This window comes from Notolepis coatsorum (assembly GCF_963971535.1).
Source record: "Notolepis coatsorum genome assembly, chromosome: 13".
NCBI lineage: Eukaryota > Metazoa > Chordata > Actinopteri > Aulopiformes > Paralepididae > Notolepis > Notolepis coatsorum.
In genome coordinates, this window is record NC_140177.1 from 82,551,234 (window position 1) to 82,573,767 (window position 22,534).

General features: G+C 44.5%; 1 protein-coding gene across 1 annotated transcript in view; it reads right to left on the minus strand.

Moving 5' to 3' along the window:
* tnr (tenascin R (restrictin, janusin)) overlaps positions 1-22,534 on the minus strand; it is a gene marked incomplete at both ends in the record, with an annotated part of 302,941 nt that overhangs the window by 87,728 nt on the left and 192,679 nt on the right. The window contains 2 exons of the mRNA XM_084327726.1: positions 13,906-14,049; positions 18,592-18,711. Of these exons, the coding sequence (XP_084183852.1) occupies positions 13,906-14,049; positions 18,592-18,711 (264 nt within the window). The remainder of the gene's footprint in view (positions 1-13,905; positions 14,050-18,591; positions 18,712-22,534) is intronic.

Consider the following 22,534-nt stretch of genomic DNA (forward strand, 5'->3'; position numbering starts at 1 on the left):
CATTCATTGGACATGTCTGCTAACCAAACACATTGCTCTTGACCTTTTGTTTATAATTCCTTCTTTTTTTCTTTTTTTTTTATGTTTTTCTTTTAATGTTTTTTGAATTTGTTGCTATGATTGTTTGGTTCGACGGAACAAGATATCGTGAGTTGTTTGGAGAAATATGGAGAATAACATGTCCAAAAATAAACGTTTTCATTCATTCATTCATTCATTCTGTGTAAGGCCTCAATTGATGATCATTTGAATTCAACCTTTGACAGTTGGTGACCAGTTCGCGTGTACCGGTTCGGCAACAGTAAGTGACTTCCGGGTAGGCCTGATTGGCCCCGACAGGCACGTGACGCGGCAAACTCAGGACGCGCAACGAGGCTGCTGAGAGCTGTCGCGCGGAAATAGGCTGTCTATTGCCATTCTCTAACACAAACTCTAACCTTAACCAGCTCCTTAACAGCGCCTAAACTTAACCGTTCTAACCTTAACCAACTCCGAAACAATGCCTAACCTTAACCTTAACCTTAACCATGCCTAACCTTAACCATAGAAAGAATATTGCCATTCTCTAACACAAACTCTAACCTTAACCAGCTCCTTAACAGCGCCTAAACTTAACCGTTCTAACCTTAACCAACTCCGAAACGTTAGGTTATGACTATAACCAAGTTCTGTTAGTTAGGGGCGATGCTTGGCATCGCTACTGCACTATCTCGCGTACGTGCACGCGTACTGAATAAACCACAAATGTACCTCTAATACCAGTATTAGTCTGACCACACCCCTCATCAGCTTACCTTCATAAGCAGGTGTGTGGTCACCTGCTCTCCTCCTTCCCAAGCTTTCACCACAAGGTGAGGACAAGGGCTGCAGCGGCGTCCGATGCCAAGCATCGCCCCTAACTAACAGAACTTGGTTATAGTCATAACCTAACGTTCTGTATCGTTAGTGGCTTAGCTTGGCATCGCTACTGCACAAGGGAGGCCAAGCGGAGCCACTTGGCTGACAAATACACCCCGCTGACAGCCCCCCAAAACCATCAGAACAGGGAGGGCCGAGCCCCCCCGACCCCCCCTAATGGAGGGTAGCCCCCCTATTAGGGACGTCACGGGAGGGCGACGGACCCGACCGTGCGAAGAGGCACTCAAGCAACTCAACGCACAGGGTGAGCAGACCGTGGCTTGACCCCACGACTACACACACGCACAACCCGCATGCCACCCGGGAACGAACGGAGGAACAACCTCGTTACTGCCCCCAGAATCACGGGGGTCAAGGGCAAACCCAACCCCGTGGCAAGGCCGTAGCAGCGGAGCACGAAGGAAGACCCAGACCCACCAAAAGGACTGGACTCCCTGGAATGGGGGCCCGGAGAAGTCCATGATGCCAGCATCAAGACCCCACCAGGTGGGCACGTAGTGCCCCGCCCCCCACATCGCCAGCGTATTCGGACAAAGGCCCCTCAGTTACTGCACCTGGTATTCCCAGGCGGAACCAACCAGGCCAGAACCTGCCCAGCTTCCGAGATCGGACGACCGGGCGTGTTCAGGTCGGTATGGCCGTAAGCCGAGCGGGCCCCGTCCCCCCAATAGTACACCGCCTGGCACACTGACCCTGCAGAATAGGCAGTCAGCATGGCCGTAAGCACACAAAAAAGGTTAACCAACGGAAGCAGGCAGCGCACCGGGGAAAAACCAGGCAACAGGCTGTTAACCCTAGCCTGGAGACTGCGGACGAGACAGGCGCCAGAGGGGACAGCTGAACACAGCCGCCCCGGCGGAAGGAGCGTAAGCTGGCGGTGTTGCATGACCAAGCCTCCATTTAACAACCCCCACCCAGAGGGGTCGAGGCAGAGAAGGCTGACACGATTGGCAGACGTCATGAACGTGCAGGGGCACCCTCAAACGGTGAACCCGGGAGTTGACACTGCTCCAACACACCAGGGAATCAACCACCTCGGTGTTACCCAATGCGGTGGTTGTTCCTATAACCCCTCAAGAAAAAACTCCAAAACACACCTGCGGGTATACACCGGCTATACCGCAGTACAAGTGTTTCAGTTTCCAAAAAGGGTTAACCCAGGCCTACGGGTCGCAAACATCACTTCGGACCGGGCCTGGCGGTACGGGAAGCACAGGGTCACCAGAGGAGGTCAAAAAACCACCCCCACAGGCCCCTCTTCGCCATGCGTGAGAGAGGAGCGAAAAATAATGGAGAACCAGCCCCTAAGCACACCGTACCTGGTATTCCCCGGCGGTCTCCCAACCAAGTACTAACCAGGACCAACCTGTGTAGCGGCCGAGATCCGACGAGATCGAGCGCGTACAGAATGGCATGGCTGTAAGCCATGACGACAGTGCTGAGTAAAAACATACCCAACCAGGGTCTCCATAGCGCTTAACCCTGTGACACCCAGACCGACCTGGCATTTTTCCCCCTGAAAAAAGCCCAAGTCCCTCAGGGTACCAGAACAGCAGATCTGCATCCCCGGCGGACAACGGGTTCAACTGATCTGGACCAGCGTGACCAGAACCAGTCCCGTGCCCTAACCACGCCGACATGCCTACTCCAGGAGAAGGGCAGATATGCGTGTTGATCTTAACATGAAAAGAAGGCGCCACCCAGACGTCGGGACGAACCGCGCCTGGTGGCCCACCCCAAGGGCGTGAGACCCCACTACATATGTTCAGATCCATCCCGTCATCATCCCCCAGACATGAACGAGAATCCGTCGACAACCCACCCAGGTCATGGGATGTGGTCGCCGGAAGAGGAAAAACCCCCATCTCAGTTGCTTTATAAAAACGCTGTTTCAACCACAAGCAACTAAGGCGTGCCAGTCAATCGCCTGTTTACAGCGAGCTAGCACTATACGTGCGTCGGGACACACCCCCATCAATGAACAGGCTATTTAGACCTGTCATTGAATCCCCAAGGCGCCCAGGGGAACGACAAGAGGGGTGTGACACTCCCTAACTCCAACACTTCTGGAATAGAAAGAAGGAAGCATCAACAGTATGTATCCCAGTCTACACAGCCGGGGTAAAAAATGTTCACATTTTTACATCCCACCACCCTCCCATAGGAAAGAGACGGGGATCCCCAGAGAGACTTCCCACGCGAGCTGTACAGATTGAAAAGAATATATTGCACCTTGAGCCATGTAAAAAACTGGTTTTAGGGCCTCCGGGGAAGAGGCACCGAACCCATACACACTCAATAAACGAATTGAATCGAATATACATACAATAGAAAAGGACCCTTCTAGAGGGTCCACTCACTTTGACAATCTGAGGAGGAAGGCTCTGTACTCTGATGGAGGCTTCCTCACATGGAAGAAGGAGTCCGAACTCACAGAAGGCCTGAGTAGGCGCTTGGTGAGGAGGAGCCCTGACCACCCCCCCTGAAAACAGATCCATCACATGGACCTGAACAGCACACGGAAGTCCTACCAACAGAGACGCGCACGGTGACGTACTCTATGGCGGGGGAATTCCTGCGGTGCACACGCCCAATATACCAGGCCGTGGGACCAGGAACTCCCTCCCCCCCCCCCCCCCCCCCCCCCCGTAACGTGCCGAACCGCCACGTGACGGGAACCTTGAAGGACAGGGGGTGTACCCCTGACCGACAGAACAATGGGGAGAGGAAAGGTTACCAGTTCACCCCTTTACGACCCCACACCCATGATACGACGTAACGACAAAAAGAGAATATGACACAGTCATAGTCAGCTCTATGAAGCGTTTCACAGCTCCACACAGCGCACGAGCTAACCTGCTATCTGATTTTTACTAAGGAAAAACACAGAATAGAGAGGGCTCTAAGAACCCCGGTCCAACATACACATGTGCTTCTGTGGCCAGTACAACCCAGTTGTAGGTCACATGACACACACAACCCATCATCACCTACAAAAAATGGCAAAAACACTCAACAGAGGAACGCCGTTTTTTTCACAATGAGAGAATACATCATTCTTGATTAGTATCGACCACAGGCCTTGCTAAGCACACATGACAGCAACCAAACCAATTTCCCTTTAGGAAATAAGTTTCTCCAGCAGATTTAGCACAACCTCAGCAATCAAGCTGAGAGTTACATCGTATCCCTACCACACAAAAGACACAATTAATGCACAACATGTCTGATAGGAGGTGATAAAGTCCCCAGGGAACCGGGGGGGGAAACACAATCCTCCTATTTTACCCTCAATACGGCCAGTTAAAACAGGAAAACCTGTTAATGTGTGAACTCACTGTTCATTGTCATTACAGTCTGAGAAAGAACATTCTTTTACTCACTCGTCACCAAGCATAGCTTCATACAGTAGGTTAGTTGCCTTAGTAGTGAGTACACGGTACACATAAACACCATGATGTTTCTCACACAACAACCAGATCAATACATCACGACCTGCACGGAGAAGCTAACTGCCAGTGACAAAAACAGCTCACACACAACCCGCAACGTATCTCAAATGCATTGCAACAACACACGTTTTGGGAAAAAACACCGTTATTCACAATACATTTAGCAAGGTAAAACCAGAAGACGTGTTATGAGGTCTGGCCAACCCCGTACCTGCCCGGAACGCAGATCAGCGAAGTGCAGTCACAAGCCACCGTAGAACACAGCCGTCCCGTGTTGTTCGATCCGGGCAGCGTCGCCGCTCCACCAGTCGCTACAGTCCTCTTTGTTGACGCAATCCCCGTCTAGGCTCAGGCAGGGTCGACGAACATCCCCTGTCAAGGATGACGTCGTGGTCAAGAGTGTAAAACATGTTAAAATCAAAGCACGTTCAACAGAATAGCATCAAGCTAACGGCTGCTCCAACCGTTCGGGTGCTATTGCTTCCGCTCGCGAGACGCCGATCTACGACGCACGCGATCAGGAGCGAGCTCCCGGCGGCCACCGACCGGCTAACCGTAAGCTATGAACATGTAAACAATGACATAACACTCACCCAGACAGGCCGCCGTTCTGAACCCTCCTCACTTTTTAAGAGAAAAGAGAAAACAAGACGTCAACACCGCTTCACAACGGTGACATTAACACGTCCGGCGGAATCAGCACAGTACCAACTGGCCTGTATAGCTGACTTTGAACATGAATCTGCCGCTATCGCACATTACATGCACATATCCCCTCGTGAAGGAATACTCTCATTTGGATATGAAAGATGGGGTCTTAACACGGTGACAGAGAGAATCCACTCGTCCAGAACACACAGGGATCACCAGTGTCAATGGTCGCGGCCCACTAGTTAAAACTATAATGGTCGCCAGACCAAGGCCTTCTGTCGCCTAGACGGCTAAACAAAGGACCCTAGCCTGGGGCCGGTTTCCATAAACTTTGTCAAGTAGCCCCCATAGCACTAACAGACAAGTGGAGCCCGCCAGCAAACACTACTCACCCAACCTGGAACGCACCGCTCCTCACAACAGCGGCATGTCCGACAGTTCAGCTGTGGCCTGACAGGTTTCACCCCAACAAACACAGCAAGGAACTGCAGTTGAGAAGCATGCAGCGGCGTGCTCCCAATACGAAAACCGGTGGAGGGTTTGTAGAATGATCATCATCTTCTAGACACTCCAGTACGAAGACAATATCGCCGTATTTTCTCGAAAATAGTGAGAGAGAAAATAAAGATATGATGTCAACGTATCCTTGTTTCCCAAGCTGTTCCTAATCCAATTTCTTCCATCATGGTGTCAAGTGTGGGGATCTACCGAGGCACCTCTTCCTTGTGGTGAAAGCGAGAAGGAGGAGAGCAGGTGACCACACACCTGCTTATGAAGGTAAGCTGATGAGGGGTGTGGTCAGACTAATACTGGTATTAGAGGTACATTTGTGGTTTATTCAGTACGCGTGCACGTACGCGAGATAGTGCAGTAGCGATGCCAAGCTAAGCCACTAACGATACAGAACAATGCCTAACCTTAACCTTAACCATGCCTAACCTTAACCGGCGAAAGAATACACGTTAAAAAAAAAATCACGTTAAAAAAAAAAATTCGATGGGATTCGAACTCGTCAACAACGGACCGCAGGATCGCAGGACCGCTGCTCTGCGAGGTGAGCTAAAGCGCTGAATGAAAGTCATAGCGGATTTGGACGGTTACATCATTCCGCAAGCTCTGCCGCGCGGCAGAGAAAGTTGCGCGTCACGTGCCTGTCGGGGCCAATCAGGCCTACCCCGGAAGTCACTTACTGTTGCGGAACAGTTACACGCGACCAGTTCTCTGGGGTGACACGGACAAGCAGAAAACAAACTGCCCTGCATGTTTTACTAAAAAATAAAGTAATCCTTAGATCAGCCCAATACTGTCTCTGAATGAATGTGGAAGGAAAAATAACTACTGTAGCAACTATAGACCTGTTTGCTGTATACGTCAGACTCAGTGTGCGTGAGCATGTGGCAAAAGGAACGTAATCCTGGTCAGAACAACGGGGAAGACTACAATATATTTGCATTTGTTAGCCATGCTAGCGATCTAAACAATCAATCCATGCCAAAGCCAGCCGTTTTTGTTTGAAACAATTTTTAGTCAGGGGAGTGTCATGGTTTCTCCATAGAGCCCCGTCGTATTATTTTGGCACAGCAGCTCCCGCAGGTGGAGGGCAACTTAGTCATGTGACTCAGTTGGTATCGCTGATAAACTTGTTGTCAATTCACTACACCGCAATCGATAATTCTAATGGTGTTGTTGATATCCTACATGCATTCTCAGCTTATTTTATGGGTTATATATACTGTATATATTTATTTTATACTTATCAGAACATGTTTTGCTGTGCTTACCTGTCTATACAGGTCAAACTAACTATAGGCGTAATGATTGTGTTTGCTACATGTAGAGAGAAGAGTATGTGCTCAGATAACTCAAGTGCTGCCTTATAAATGTCAGGAAATCAACTGAAACCCCAGGTGCAATATTCTCTCCATCTGAAAATGTATTTTTTTATTGCTATAACATTTCGGTCAAGGAACTTCATCTGACTAAGGCGCGAGGGGAAATGATAAATGTATACAACAAAATGGTGCCACACAGGTGCTACTGTAGTAATCATCATCATCATCATCATCATCATCATCATCATCATCATAATTTTATTTATTCGTACATGGAATTACCACAGTCCAACAGTACATATTCATATAATTCACCAAAAATACCATGGCCGAAAGGAACAGGAAGAAGAAAAAATCTTATATATACCTGCCCCTACACACACACAACACACCGATAGACATATTGTGTAAAACCAAACAGAATATACCCATTTTGCAAAAAAAAATAAAAATTTAACATCAACACAACCAAATTAAATCAACATAAATAAACCCATTTTGTCTATCTATCAGTCAAACTACATATTTAGGTTCATTCATTTACACACACACACACCCCCACACACACACTTATATAATGTATTATACTTCTATATACTATCTAATTTCTATTTTATTATAATATAACTAAATCATACTATTTATTCTACACCATATTGGTACAGTATTATACAATATTTTAATATATTATTATTCTATGTTACGCTGCTATATACTATATTACTATACTCATACTGGCCTACACTACAACTCTATGCTACGTCATCCTGACACGCTAAACTGCAATATTATACTAAACTGTGCTATACTGTCTATGTATCTTTTCTTTGCACAACCTTTTGAAGTGAAATATATTATTGGAACTCTTTTCATCGTTCTGCAAGGAGTTCCATAGTTTGATACCTATAACTGAGGTGCATAAGTACATAATGCTATCAAGGTGAAGATGGGGGAGAGGAATACGGGAGCACAAAGTGTTTGGAGTCCGATTTGGAGACAGACATTCATAAAACAAGGTAGACTCTATTGCTATAGCACTGGTTTATAGGAGGAAAATATTCCTCCCCTGTCGCTAACCTTGTTATGTGTCAATGATGTGCTGTAGCCTCTAGACAGTAATACATCTCCTGCCCTATACATCTGCAAAACCCACAATATGTTACAACCTATTGTAAGCCTCTCTAAAAGCCCCCCAAAAACTCTACCATAAGCCACCGGCATGCACACATCTGTGCAAGGTGTTATTTGCCACAGTGTATTTTGAGAAATAATTGTTAAGTATTAACATTATATTTAAGACAATAAGCTAAAGTTGCCCAACTTACTTACTTACTTTTGATTACAATATCTTTTTTGGCCCTCAGATCGTATTAAAACTATGACACCTGCAAATAAAAAAAAATAAAAAAAGACTCACTGACCCCATACTAGGCTATGTACTGATGCTATTGACTGTGTACCTTACTTTCTAAATTAAGTTTCTGCAGCCCCGCTTGCAAGGCTTGTCATGTGAAAGTCCCCAGCCCCCCCCGCCCCCCTCCCCGCTGTCTCTCTCCCCACTGCAGTGTAGGCCTACCTCTGTTGCCTGGGTTCCCCTGGGTGATCTGAGAACTCTGACCTCTGCTGACGGAAACCTTTTTTCTTTTGGTAGCAGAACTTTTATATAGAAGGTTTATATAGAACCACATAACTCGGCTGAACTGGAACAGTTTTGTCTTGTCCCCCTCTCCCAGCATGCATTCTGCTGGGACGTGATAGGACGATGCAATGGACTGGGAAAGGGGATGCAGGACATTAAAACCTCTTCCACCCGATGGGTCCGGTACCGGTCCCAAAATGACATAACGTCATAAATCAATGGGTCTCATTCCCGACCGAAGTTATGACAAAAAATTTCGTCTTAGCCAGATTTCGGCCCATTTAAGACATATTAGGGCTGGGAGTGGGAGTCCCCAAATTTTCCTGAGATCAGATTTGATCGTGGCTGAGAGCAGATTTAAGAGTGCTGAGGAGCACTCTTAAATCTGCTCTCAGCCACGATCAAATCTCATGATTGATTGACTAATTTAAAATGTCATTATAACTTGACAGACTGTGTTCTCATAGTGATTCCTTCACGTCAACGCTACAGGCCTCCTTGGAATTAATTACTTAATCATAATTAAAATAAATATGACAATATTTGTACGATAAGAAATTACGCATTTGATGTCGGAAAAATAAATAATATGGATTCATCTGATCACAGGGCAGCTGCTTAACCATATCTGAACCAGCTATTTTGGACAAATGTATAATTACTTTAATTACTCAGATATTCAAACACAATTATGCAATTATTGTGAAATTATTGAAAATAATTATTATTTAATGCCTTCTGTGGAATTTGTATTTCTTATTTGTTACACATCCATTTTAATGATTAATTATATACATTTGAAAGAATGCAGGTCAACATGCAATGTATCCGATTGATTGGTATACAATGGGACAGACCTTTGTTTGATTGATTGATTGCAAACTTTATTAACAGATTGCAGAATGGGTACAGTACAGTTCAGCTCAATTACATAGGGGGATGCAGACCAGAGAAAGAATTTCGTCTTGTTTACATCAGGGTCCCCCATTTTCAATTCATCATAACATATATGACACACACACGACACAGATAGACAGTACTGCTACATCTATACATTTATGACATACCAGATTTGCAAATACAGTACTGTTTGTGATACAAAAAGAGTCCAGAAAAGAGAGTACATTTGACGTAGAAACTGTTGGAGGAGGTTGGGTAGGAGGGGTGGGTGGGGGATAGACTTACACTGTACAAGCAAAACTGTACATTGGAATATTGACAAAACCATACTTGGTAATTTACTGTACATTGGAGGGGGTTGATATAGCTATAAACCTGCATTCCTTCGAATATATCATTAATCAATTAAACTTATATTGAAATACACTATATAGCCTATACACCAACACTGAAATGACAGTGGATAAATAAATAAGAACTAAAGCTAATCGGTGGAAATAGACTGCATTAATATTCAATAACAAGTCTTGTGTGCGCCTACAAATGAACAGTAGCCTATAGGCTTAATTATGGAATAATAAACCATACTGCGTTCATTCATTACGCCCGCCGTAGGCTATATATATTATATTTCATTCATTCATTCATTCATATACAGTACTGCACGCGCGCGTGTGTGTGTGTGCGCGAGCGCTGCGGCAGGTGTACCGCGGGCTGTATATGATGCCAATACATTAATCTAATCTAGTTTTGATGGCACGCAAGCGTGATTACGAAACCTAGCCGCATTTCTCGGAGACGCTCTCTGATTGGCACTGACTGACGTTGCGTTTCTTTTTTAAATGTATCCATGAGTAAACATCCTAACAATGGGTCTCATTCCCGAACGGATTTACGACAAAACATTTCCTCTTAGGCAGATTTCTGCCCATTTAAGACATATTAGGGCTGGTAGCGCAATTCCCCAAATTTTGCTGAGATCAGATTTGAGCGTGGCTGAGAGCAGATTTAAGAGTGCTGAGGAGCACACTTATGATTGATTGAATAATTGAACATTTTATTAACTTGACAGAGATTCCTTCATGTCAACGCTACAGGCCTCCTTGGAATTAATTACTTAATCATAATTAAAATAAATATGACAATATTTGTACGATAAGAAATTACGCATTTGATGTCGGAAAAATAAATAATATGGATTCATCTGATCACAGGGCAGCTGGATTAATCATATCTGAACCAGCTATTTTGGACAAATGTATAATTACTTTAATTACTCAGATATTCAAACACAATTATGCAATTATTGTGAAATGATTGAAAATAATAATTATTTAATGCCTTCTGTGGAATTTGTATTTCTTATTTGTTACATATCTGTTTTAATGGTATACAATGGGACAGACCTTTGTTTGATATAAACCTGCATTCCTTCGAATATATCATTAATCAATTAAACTTATATTGAAATACACTATATAGCCTATACACCAACACTGAAATGACAGTGAATGAATAAATAAATAAGAACTAAAGCTAATCGCATGGAAATAGACTGCATTATTATTCCATAACAAGTCTTGTGTGCGCCAGTATGGCCTACGACGTGTCTAATGAATGAACAGTATAGGCTTAATATATTCTAGTTACTTGTTTCATTAGGATTTAGTAGATACTATATATATGCTCTGCCCTATGTACAGTATAAGTACAGTCTGTATACAGACCTGTACCTATACTGTACGTAGGGCAGAGCATATAGTATGTACTAAATCCTAATGCAACAAGTAATTAATGGAATAATAAGCCTATACTGCGTTCATTCATTACGCCGTAGGCTTTAATGGAATAATAAGCCTATACTGCGTTCATTCATTACGCCGTAGGCTACAGTACTGCGCGTGCGCGCGCGTGTGTGTGTGTGTGTGCGTGTGTGTGTGTGTGTGTGCGTGCGAGCTGCGGCAGGTGTACCACGAGCTGTACTATATATGATGACAATACATTAATCTAATCTCATTTCGATGGGTCGCAACTTGCATTTCTCCCAGACGGCATTTCTCCCAGACTCGCAAGGCACTTCCGCATCCATTTTCTAACCGGCTGCATCATTACTTTGCCTTATAAGGAGCTCTGGAGGCGTTGTTTTGTATGCAAATGACCTAGACGGGAACGCGCGTTCGAGTTTAAGACATGGTGTCATTCTCCAAGCCGATATCAGATCATATCACAGGTGCGACCGTTTGAGCCACTTAAGACATATTACCAGCACGTTCGGGACTCAGAGTGAACTTGTCATTGATTCTGTCTCAGTCGGTTCCAAGATAAGTCTTCCAAGAAAACTCTTTGGAACATTTTGGGGAATGAGACCCAATGTCTCAACAGCAGTCATAGTGTATTATTTTCAGCAATACGTTTGTTTACCAATAGGTTAAAATGTTATTAGTGAGATTTTCGTTTTTGAAATGTGATAATATTTTCACGGAGGTCTGCCATTTTGAATCGCAGAATGATGATGATTTGTAGTCATATGAGCACAGGGCATCCAGAGCTCTTAATAAGCATTGACATTTAGAAAAACTACAGTACCCAGGAAATTCTAGCCTCAAGCAAGCACATTGTTTTTATTTCTCTTATTTCTCGGGATACTATATCACAAAACTGAACGTTATTCATATAGATTGGAGCGCAGTTAGTGTGTCTACCTTCTGTGAACATTATGGGGCGACAGTGGCTCGGGAGGTAGAGCAGTCGTCTGGCAATCCGGAGGTTCCCAGTTCGATTCCCGCTCCTCCCGGGCAGCGTGTCGATGTGTCCTTGAGCAAGACACTTACCCCCTAATTGCTCCCGATGAGCAGGTTGGCACCTTGCATGGTTGCCTCCGCCGTGTGAATGTGTGAGTGAATGGGTAAAATGTGAGTAACAAATTGTAAAGCGCTTTGGATAAAAGCGCTATATATAAAAAAGCAGCCATTTACCATTTAGCAACAATCCTTGTTGCAAACGGTTTCAAAATGGCGGACCTGTCGCAAAAATAAAAAGCGGACTGTATTTACAGTAGATTTCATTCTCGGTTCTTCATGCACGCCTGGTGATACTAAATCCAAATGGAACTCTGCCATTGGAAAGAGTAGATTTGGCCCGATCCATAGATGTGCAAGTTGGCTATAATAAGGTCATTTATAGGCCTCATATTCTATATTCTATAATAATATTTCAAATTGCATGGGTCCGGATGGCAGAATCAGTACTCTATCTACAAAACCTTCTGTTTAATCATCTTCCCTTTATTAATTTCATTAGATTTGTACACATGATCTCAGGAAGGTACTGAATGAGCTCAGTGGCAGTTTTTCATGTTTGGTCATTATTAGCATGGTGTTATTCACTGTCAAAGATCCAAAGAAAAATCCTAATTCATATTCTTTGTTTCATCACAATTTAAGCAAGCCTAGTAATAGACACAATATTTATGACACTGGGAATACATTCACTGAGGTCCATAGATGTCCATAGATACCAAGCACATGCAAATGGACCTTGTAGAAGTGGAGCAATCTTCCATTTACTTAGGTATGTATTTTAGGCTGATTTTCAAAAACTAGGGCTCCGGGCTGAAGAGGTTAAGGGGAGTGTTGTATACCAAAAAAAAACTGAGAAAACCCTCAAAGTCACACCTTAGAGTCTAGACAATGGAATCCATTAATCAGCAGGGTGCCCCTGTCAGAGACTATTAGTGGACAGTGGACAATAGCAAAACAGAGTCGTCAGTAAGCAATACTTTTATGAATGCGCCGCATCATTAATCAGGGATGCGTAGCAGCCCGATGCTTTCCTCAGCGTTACTAGAACTTTTGTAATGTTCTTATTATTATATATATCTTTTCGTAATAATGGATTTTTGATGATGTTGTTTTGATGATTTGTATCAGCTTTTTGTTATAGAGCCGCAAGTTCCTGGCTACTATTTAATAAGGGTCACGCCCACAAGTGTCTTATGTGATTTATGCGTCGGTGGCACCCGTTATACTATGAAAACATTTGAGTTGAGCGTGCCAGTTCTTTAGTTTGAGACATTAGTGGAACCAAAAGAGTTACGCAGGTTCAAAACCCAGCAAGAAAACTGTTCCCCTACACTTGCTCCAGAGGTGCTGCAAGCAACAGGGTGGCAACGTGATTAGAGAGACCATCATGTAACCGGAAGGTCACAGATTTGATTCCTGCAATGGTCAATGTTTCCATGTATCATGCATCAAAAATGGCTGACCTGTCTGACTTGACTGATGACTGATGAAATTAATAAACAATCACGTATCCCAGGGATAGGGGAATGTATACATTTCTGATTACACTAGTGACCGAGTGTTCAAAAAATCAGGGCTTCTTTGTATTTTCAAATGATGAACCAAAGGTAGGCGGTACAGGTCAGGCACTGTCTGCGCTTCTCCACTTCCCCCCAAAAAATAGCACTGCAACACTGGTCGTAACGTAAATGAAATAGAATGGATATACATACGTGTTTGAAAGTTGGCAATGATGGTGCCACTGGTGAGCGGTCCTTTGGTGGCATACAGAGCCACTGAGTAGGTGGTGCTGGGCTTCAGCTGGGACAGCTGGTACTCCTGTTTAGTCCCTTCTACCAAAAAGGTATCAGCAGCCACTACAGGAGAGAGAATACCATGGAATTAGAATGGATAGAAATCCAATTGACAATCTCAATTGGATGAACCATCTGGTCAAATGGCACCACATTTGACACCAGACCCCACTGGGTCCTCGGCAATGCACCCACCCAACACGAAGTTGATCGGATGAATGGTTCTCGAGATATGCACAGGATAAACACGCACTATAGCGCCACCATCTGGCCAAATAGCACACAATTCAACAACAGACCCCCCTGGATCCTCAGCAATACATCCGCCGAACGTGTTTATCAGATGGATGAACAGTTGTTGAGATATGCAAAGGACAAACAGACAGACATATAGACACACACAGACAGACAGATATTCCTTCCTTTATATAGTAGTTAGATAAAAATAACAACATTTAGAGCCTTAGTTTTGAGCTTCTGGAGGAACTTGTTTGTGTTCACAAATACTGATTGACATCATCTAAAGTGTTACCAGCTTATTATTTGTGAATCTTTGTCTCTCTATGTCTCTACAGCATGTACAGTATTTTTGCTTTAAATCTGGGAGTATGTGGTCCATGTGCATTGTTAAACTGCAATCCAAACTGCATTCCCAAATTAATTTAATATTTGTGCATACTGAAAATGCAAATCAGTAACAAATGCATGGTTCCCATCTATAGCATTTTTCCTAATAGCTCGTTTCATAAATAAATGTACAGCCAATCCACAAATGATGGTTTGCATGACCATTCTATTAAGATCTAATATAGATAAATGACCATGCTATTACCAATCCGCATGCTCATTACAAACACACCCGTCTGAATGGATTATGAGAAATTACAGGTTAACAAGATAAACCAACGTAAATAATTCACAGCAGTGGACCACACATGTGAACCAGCGGGGCTGACTAAACGACAACGGACACTTAATGATGACTACACCAAAGCGTCAATAACCCATTGGCAGCAGCACGGCGGGTTGCAGTGGTTCGGAGGTATAATTTGTGGTGATACTGATGAAAGCTGCTATCGACTAGCTGACGTTGGCTGGGGGCTGGTTGGAGTGTACAGACCTTTGTTCCTATGTGAGCTGACTCTGCCTGGCAGCCGTCCACTCAGTCTGGGTACAAATTACACATCGAGTCTGGGTAAAATATAGATGTTTCTGAGTGTCTCTGGGTTAGTGATGGGATGCAGCTTTGAAAAATGGCTTCTCTTTTCCAATGTGTTTTTGAGGCACTTTTATGCAACTTTTGAGGGTTCGATCCCATCAGATTATAATTTGCATTTCAAAGTTCTGTACTTTTCCAGATCCTGATTTCAAGGCGTATTTCAATATGTAGGTCAATGTACATTATCATGCCTGCTGATAGCTGCTGGGAAATTTCTCTGTAAACTAGGTCACTTTATAGTTGTAGATGAATTCATCCATCCACACACCCATCCATCCATCCATCCATCCATCCATCCATCCATCCATCCATCCATCCATCCATCCATCCATCCATCCATCCATCCATCCATCCATCCATCCATCCATCCATCCATTTATCCATCCATCCATCCATCCATCCATCCATCCATCCATCCAGAAACATGTATTATATATTTCAATAATTATGTCCACACAGTAAATTTCGAGTAAAATGTACTCAGTTTGAGTAAAATGTACTGTGCAGTAACCCCAAACTGATGGTCTAAGTCTATGCTGTTCAGTAAAACTGACCGTCTAAGTATAATACTGTTGAGTAAAACTGATGGTCTACGTACAATTATACTGTTGAGTAAAACTAACTGATGCATTCTTCACAAACAAGACAATACAAACATGATACGACCAAAAAATAATAATACTAATTTAATAATAATAAGGAGGGTGCATTCTCCACTGAAGCAGTTCGGTTTGCGTTCTTTCCAGTTCAATAAAATAATCAGTGCTAGAAAGGCCAATGCTACAATATTTTTTACAATCTTTGCTTGAGCAGTGACCATTTTTACGCCCAATGTACAAGTTATAGGGCAAGGATTAATGTCAATTTGGAGAGTAACTGACAGGTCCTCAGCAATGTCAAACAAAAATTGCCTAACAAGCGGGCAGTACCACAACAAGTGCATGAGTGTACCCTCTACTCCACACCCATGCCAGCACAATTTGGATAGTGTGTGATCAATTGTATTCAATGTGCAGGGCGTTATATAGGCCCTGTGTAGTATCTTTAATTAGTGTGGGTGACCACCCACACTATTGTTTTTTTTGTTTTGATCTTTTTTCCCCCTCCATTTTTCCTCCGATTTTCTCCCATCCCAATGTTAGTCGTTATGCCAATTCCCAATCCCCTTCCTGGTAGCTGCGCACTTACTCCCCACAGTCAGATCATCTGGGAGAGTGGAGGCTATCACGTGCTTCCTCCGACACACGTCCAGCCAATCAACCGCTTCTTTTCACCTGGCAGCGCGGATATTCTCCGAGAGGGCGTAGCGTGTGGAAGGATCACACTATCCCACTCAGGTCCCATCCGCGCTTAGCAGGCGCCCCGACCGAACTGTAGGAGTCGCTGTTTACAACGACCCGGACCCACCCCGCCAGCTTCTCCCACCCTCTAATACTGCCAATTGTATTAGTGTGAACGGCCAGCCAAGCTGGTGACAACCCCGGAGCTGTGAGCTGGATTCGAACAGGCGAATCCAGCTCACAGCTCCGGGGTTGGTGACGAACGCAATCTCCGCTACGCCACCTAACCGCCCCCACCCACACTATTGTAATCTATATTGTATCTTTATTTCTTTCTTTATTTCGCCGATTTTTGTCCAGTAACCCCTGCCAGAGCTTTCACAAGCCACACAAGTGTAAGGTATCAAAACGACCGACTTGGTCCAACTCGAGTTGCTATTACTTTTTGGAACGTTTCACTGCACCGTTTGGCTACAAATCTACTTTAAACGGGACATTTTGGTCCATATGTAATGAATGGCGGAATGTTCAGAACTAGAGTGTAGAAGCTGCATTTCTTTGTTTTACCTTCACCTTTTGTAAACTGCGACAGTGATCTAAATAAATGGAATTGGACATTTCTATCTCAACTTATGGCCATTTATTTGACAGTCATGCTCTACATAGACACTAATGGGCTCTCCACTCTAGCTGAAATCTGTGATTTTACCGTTCCTTCCCTTGTTTTCCGATCGCCACACAGGCCACAATTGTCGACGGAATTACACAATATCGCACATAACCCTCCAGGAAGGTCCTCAAGTGCTCATATTAATAATACTAAGCTTCATCTCTTATCGTTTTGCTTTAATCATTGTGAGAGTGAAGGAAGCACAGCCTCATTGAAATACATTGGGGATAGATTTGTGTCAGTTAGGATTTGAATCCTGTGCATGACTCAGAGGGAGGTGTCAATCAACTCAGTACTGCCATGACTTAGCCATGACCTCTCAGGGGATTACCCCTTGATCCTTAGGCCGTGCCCCTTTGTGTATCTTTTAAACCATTTGTCGTAGAGACTTGCGGGTTGTGGCATTGTACTCAGTAGGGATATCCTTTTTCATTGGTCTATGTTGACCACGCCCCCATTGTTCGGCTCCTCCCCCTTCAGGGGATTAACCCTTGATCCTTAGGCCGTGCCCCCTTTTTGTATCTTTTGAACCGTTTGTCGTAAAGACTTGCGGGTTGTGCCATTGTACTCAGTAGGGATAACCTCTTTCATTGGTCTATGTTGACCACTCCCCCGATCCTTAGGCCACACCCCCTTTTGTATCTTTTGAACCGTTTGTCGTAGAGACTTGCGGGTTGTGCCATTGTACTCAGTAGGGATATCCTCTTTCATTGGTCTATGTTGACCACTCCCCCGATCCTTAGGCCGCCCCCGCTTTTGTATCTTTTGAACCGTTTGTCGTAGAGACTTGCGGGTTGTGCCATTGTACTCAGTAGGGATATCCTCTGTCATTGGTCTATATTGACCACGTCCTTAGGCCGTGCCCCCTTTTTGTATCTTTTGAACCGTTTGTCATAGAGACTCGTGAGAGACCCTCTCCCATTGGCCGCGGTGCACAGGCATCACCCACACTTTCACAATTTCCCCTGCGGAATTGTCTAGTTGTAAATACAATTTTATATCCAACATGTTTTGATATTTTAGTACTATTCCTAAGTGCTGCTTCCCATTGTGTTTCAGATATGGGTATACCCATGTCTCGCTCCCATTGGACTTTAGTTTGGGTATTGGTATCAGGGGTGGTTGAATAGCTTATACATTGCAGAGACAATGCCTTTCCTGCCTGTAATTCTCCTTAATGTCTCTTCCAAAACTCTATTTGTTCCAATATCTATGCCTTTAGACAACGATGATTTAATAACAGATTGTATTTGTAAATAAGATAAACAATGCTGTCTTTCAGTGCAAACTGTGTTTTAAATTCATTAAAAGGTATCATATTTCCACTTTCCATCACTTCTAACTGATGCTTTAGGTGTATACTGTTCAGTAAAACTGATGGTCCATCCATCCACCCATACACCCATCCGTATACAGGCTAAGTGGAGTAATCTTACCCTGGTTGTGTGTCAATGTGAGTACATAGTTGTCTACACTGGACAGAGGGGGGGTCCACCTCAGGAGGGCTCCCTGTGGAGTGATGTTCAACGCCGTCAGCTCAGCAGGCATGTCCATGGCTACAGTGGAACAGATGGAGAAGGAAACGGGTCAGAACAGTGATGGAACAAGCTTGGCCAGGTTGCATCATGGGTACCAATCAGAGTGGGAGATTAAAATACTGCCACCAGCCAAATACTGGTATTTTTTTACTGAATGGTCAATTAATTCATCGGTGGCGTTTCATCTGGTTTTGCTTCAAACCTAATTTCTACCACTTCTGTGAAGACGAAGCCCAAAATATGTGCACACCACCTGATCATAACACCTCAACCTGTCAGCCAAGAAACATTAGTACTGTTGGTTATACATAATGCCAGTTGAATATAACATATAGAAAATACTAGATTTAAAGGAGACATGCATTGCTATTCTTTGCACTATTTGGGCAACTTTACACAATTCCTGAGAGTCTATGGAACACATCAGAGTTTTTTTTTCTTCAAAAGAATTCACTGTTTTATATTTTTGATCAAGTACTCAAAAGCGTCATTTTTCAGCCTCTGGATTTTTGGATGGGCTCCGCCCATAAGCGCTTTGAGTGAGAGTCACCCACAGTCTGCGACTGGCAGACAGAGAGAGAGGGGGAGAGGGACACAGAGCATAAAGTTATCTCTCCACTGCTTCCCCGCGAGGTCCAGGTTGTGTGTGTAAATGCGTGTGTGTTTGTGTTTCACACACTCCTGCGCCGCAGTCCTCTCTCTCTCTCTCTCTCTCTCTCTCTCTCTCTCTCTCTCTCTCTCTCTCTCTCTCTCTCTCTCTCTCTCTACCAGGGAGAAGCCCCGCGCGTCAGGTTGTGTGTAAAATGTGTATGTGTTTGTTTCCCCGACAGAAGCTCATCGCTCTCTCTCTCTCTCCCTCTCTATCTCTCTCTCTCCCTCTCTCTCGCTCCTCGCGGCCCTCGCAGGAATGGGAGTGGCTGGCTCTGCACTGACCTAGCTGACATCATACCTCAATGACCGCTCCTACCAAGTGTCATGGAGAGGGACCCTGTCGGCCACCCGCCCCCTGCGGACGGGTGTCCCCCAGGGCCCCTTCTCTTCTCCCTCTACACTAAATCACTGGGTAACATTATCACGTCTCATGGCTTCTCGTATCATTGTTATGCCGATGATAATCAACTCTTCCTCTCCTTCCCTCCCTCAGATATCCACGTCTCTGAGCGGATCTCGGCCTGTCTGTCCGACACCTCCGCCTGGATGACGACCAACCACCTCAAACTGAACCCAAGCGAAACAGAATTGCTCCACCTGCCGGCCAAATCCTCCCCCCTGACCGACCTTTCCATCACAGTCGAGAATGCAGCTGTGACTGCGTCCCCGACCGCCAAGAACCTTGGTGTTGTCCTCGACGACAAGTTGAACTTCTCTGCTCACATCGCAGCGACAACCAGAACCTGCAGATTCCTCCTGAGCAACGTCAGAAGGATCCGCCCCTTCCTGACAAAAGAAGCCACCCAACTCCTCGTCCAATCAACAGTCATCTCCCGCCTCGACTACTGCAACGCACTGCTCGCTGGCCTCCTGGCCACTGCCACCAAGCCTCTTCAACTCATTCAGAACGCAGCGGCCCGCCTGATCTCAAACCTACCGAAGTCGGCCCATGTCACCCCACTTCATAGGGACCTGCACTGGCTCCCCATTGCTGCACGTATCCGCTTCAAGGCCCTCGACCTAGCATACCGTGCGGCAAAGGGAACCGCTCCCGCCTACCTCCGGTCAATGGTCTCTAACTACACACCCTCAAGACCCCTACGCTCTGCATCTTCTGGCCGCCTCAGACCTACTCCTATCCAAGCCCCGGGAGGGTCATCAAAGAGATGCCGCCTATTCTCAGTCCTTGCCCCACAATGGTGGAATGAACTACCCACCCCAGTTAGGACAGCCGAAACCCGTCCAATCTTCCGCCGTCGACTTAAGACGCACTTCTTCAACCATTATCTGAAATAATATTTATATATATAAAAAAAAAAAACTCTAACCCTAACTAACGTTACTGTCATGCACTTGTCCTAATAAACTAACCTACACTGTAACATGCAACACTTTGATGAACATTGTTACTCAGCTGATAGAGTTGTACCCTTCCTGATGACTTATCGTACAGAACTTGTAAGTCGCTTTGGATAAAAGCGTCAGCTAAATGACTAAATGTAAATGTTCTCTCTCTGCCTCGCTCTGTTTGAGGAAGTGAAGATATTTCCACTCGCTCTGCTGTCGCTGTCAACCATAGAGGGGGCGTTAGTTATGCAAATCAGTACCCTATTAACGTCAGCAATACGTCAAATCAGAACAGCTTAGTTGAGTGAGGGAAGATCTCGTGAACTCAAGACTAGACTGATGAGTCAATATGGTAATTAGAGACACAGACCCATTGATACTAACCCCTATTGCTATAAAATAATGTTAAATACTGGAAAAAGTCATTTATAATGCATGTCCCCTTTAAAAAATTTATTCTAAATTTGATAATTTACAGTAAATCAAATAAAAACAATCACAACGAGGTTTAATGGTCACATACTACGTCGTACAAGTACAATATGCAGTGGAATGCTTGTTGCAGACTCCATACGTTTGTAAAATAGAGTAAAAAAGTATGAGTGTGTGTATGTGTGTGTTGTTTGGAGAGAACATACATTTGTGCCCAGTCCTCATTTTCCTCCCTCCCTTCCTCCCTCCCTCCCTCCACACACACACTCTGGTCTGTTTCATTTATCTCACTGTGCACACGGGGCGCCCCACAACTGCACTTCGGGGATTACATGCCTGCGTCCCTCTATTGCTCCAAACACAATATATCAAGCGCACATAAACTGTGTTGAATGTAAATCCAAGACTGTAAAGCAGATACAGCAGAGCTTTGTGAATTCATGCTAATTGACGGCGACTTTATTCCCCCTGTTCTGACTGTTTGGTCTACAGTAACTGACATCAAAGAGAAATTATACAGTCAAATACATTGTAAAAAAAAGAAAAAAGAGAGAGACAGTCTTAGTCTTCAGGGCTTTTTTTCTTTCTCTTTCCCTCAGCCTTGATTTATTTTCCTGGGCCGCTGCGGCAAATGTCAGAATCAAGTTTGAATTTAATTACACCTTTCACCTTTGTCTTTCAACCCCAATTTCTTCCCCGACGTGATTTTCTGGCGCTGCCAGAACGAAGCCTCGTCAGGGAGAACAGTACAAGGCAGGAGCGGGCGTGCACGTCCTAGAGGTCCGATCAGATGGGGGTAATTAATATCGCCGTGGTCCCCCGCCATCGGAATTGACATGAACAACTGGCTCAGATGACACTCATTACTGCTCAGTTGTTGCTCCGTGTCAATCTTATCATCGCGGTGGATGAACAAACCCGATTCAAATCATTACTTTAATTTCAGAAGGATCTAATTGAATCCATCGGAGGCTCGCATAGTGAATTTGATTAGCAAGTGATGGGAGAGAAGAGAAGGAAGAAGAAAAAAAGAACACACCCTTTGTCATCCCTCGAAGCCTGCTCATAATCCAATCGTGTTTTTGTCTGCTTGTACGGCGTAGATGAATCATGACGTTTCGTATTTGCATTTCGTGTGTGTGATTAAAGGTGACTGGGTTTGGGACACACCCTTTCCCCTGCTGCTAGTGACCCATGTTTTATAAGCCTGGATATCATACTTTATTACATGGCGTTTTAACATTCGGCGAAATGCGTGATTGGTCAAATTATTGTGAATTATTTTTCGATAACCACCAGTGATTATTGCTTTTCGCAGATGGAGCAATCAAGCCCACTGACACACACTCCAATCAGTGCAATCAGACACACCTGCCGGCTGCCGGCGATAATAATAATCACTTTATTTTGG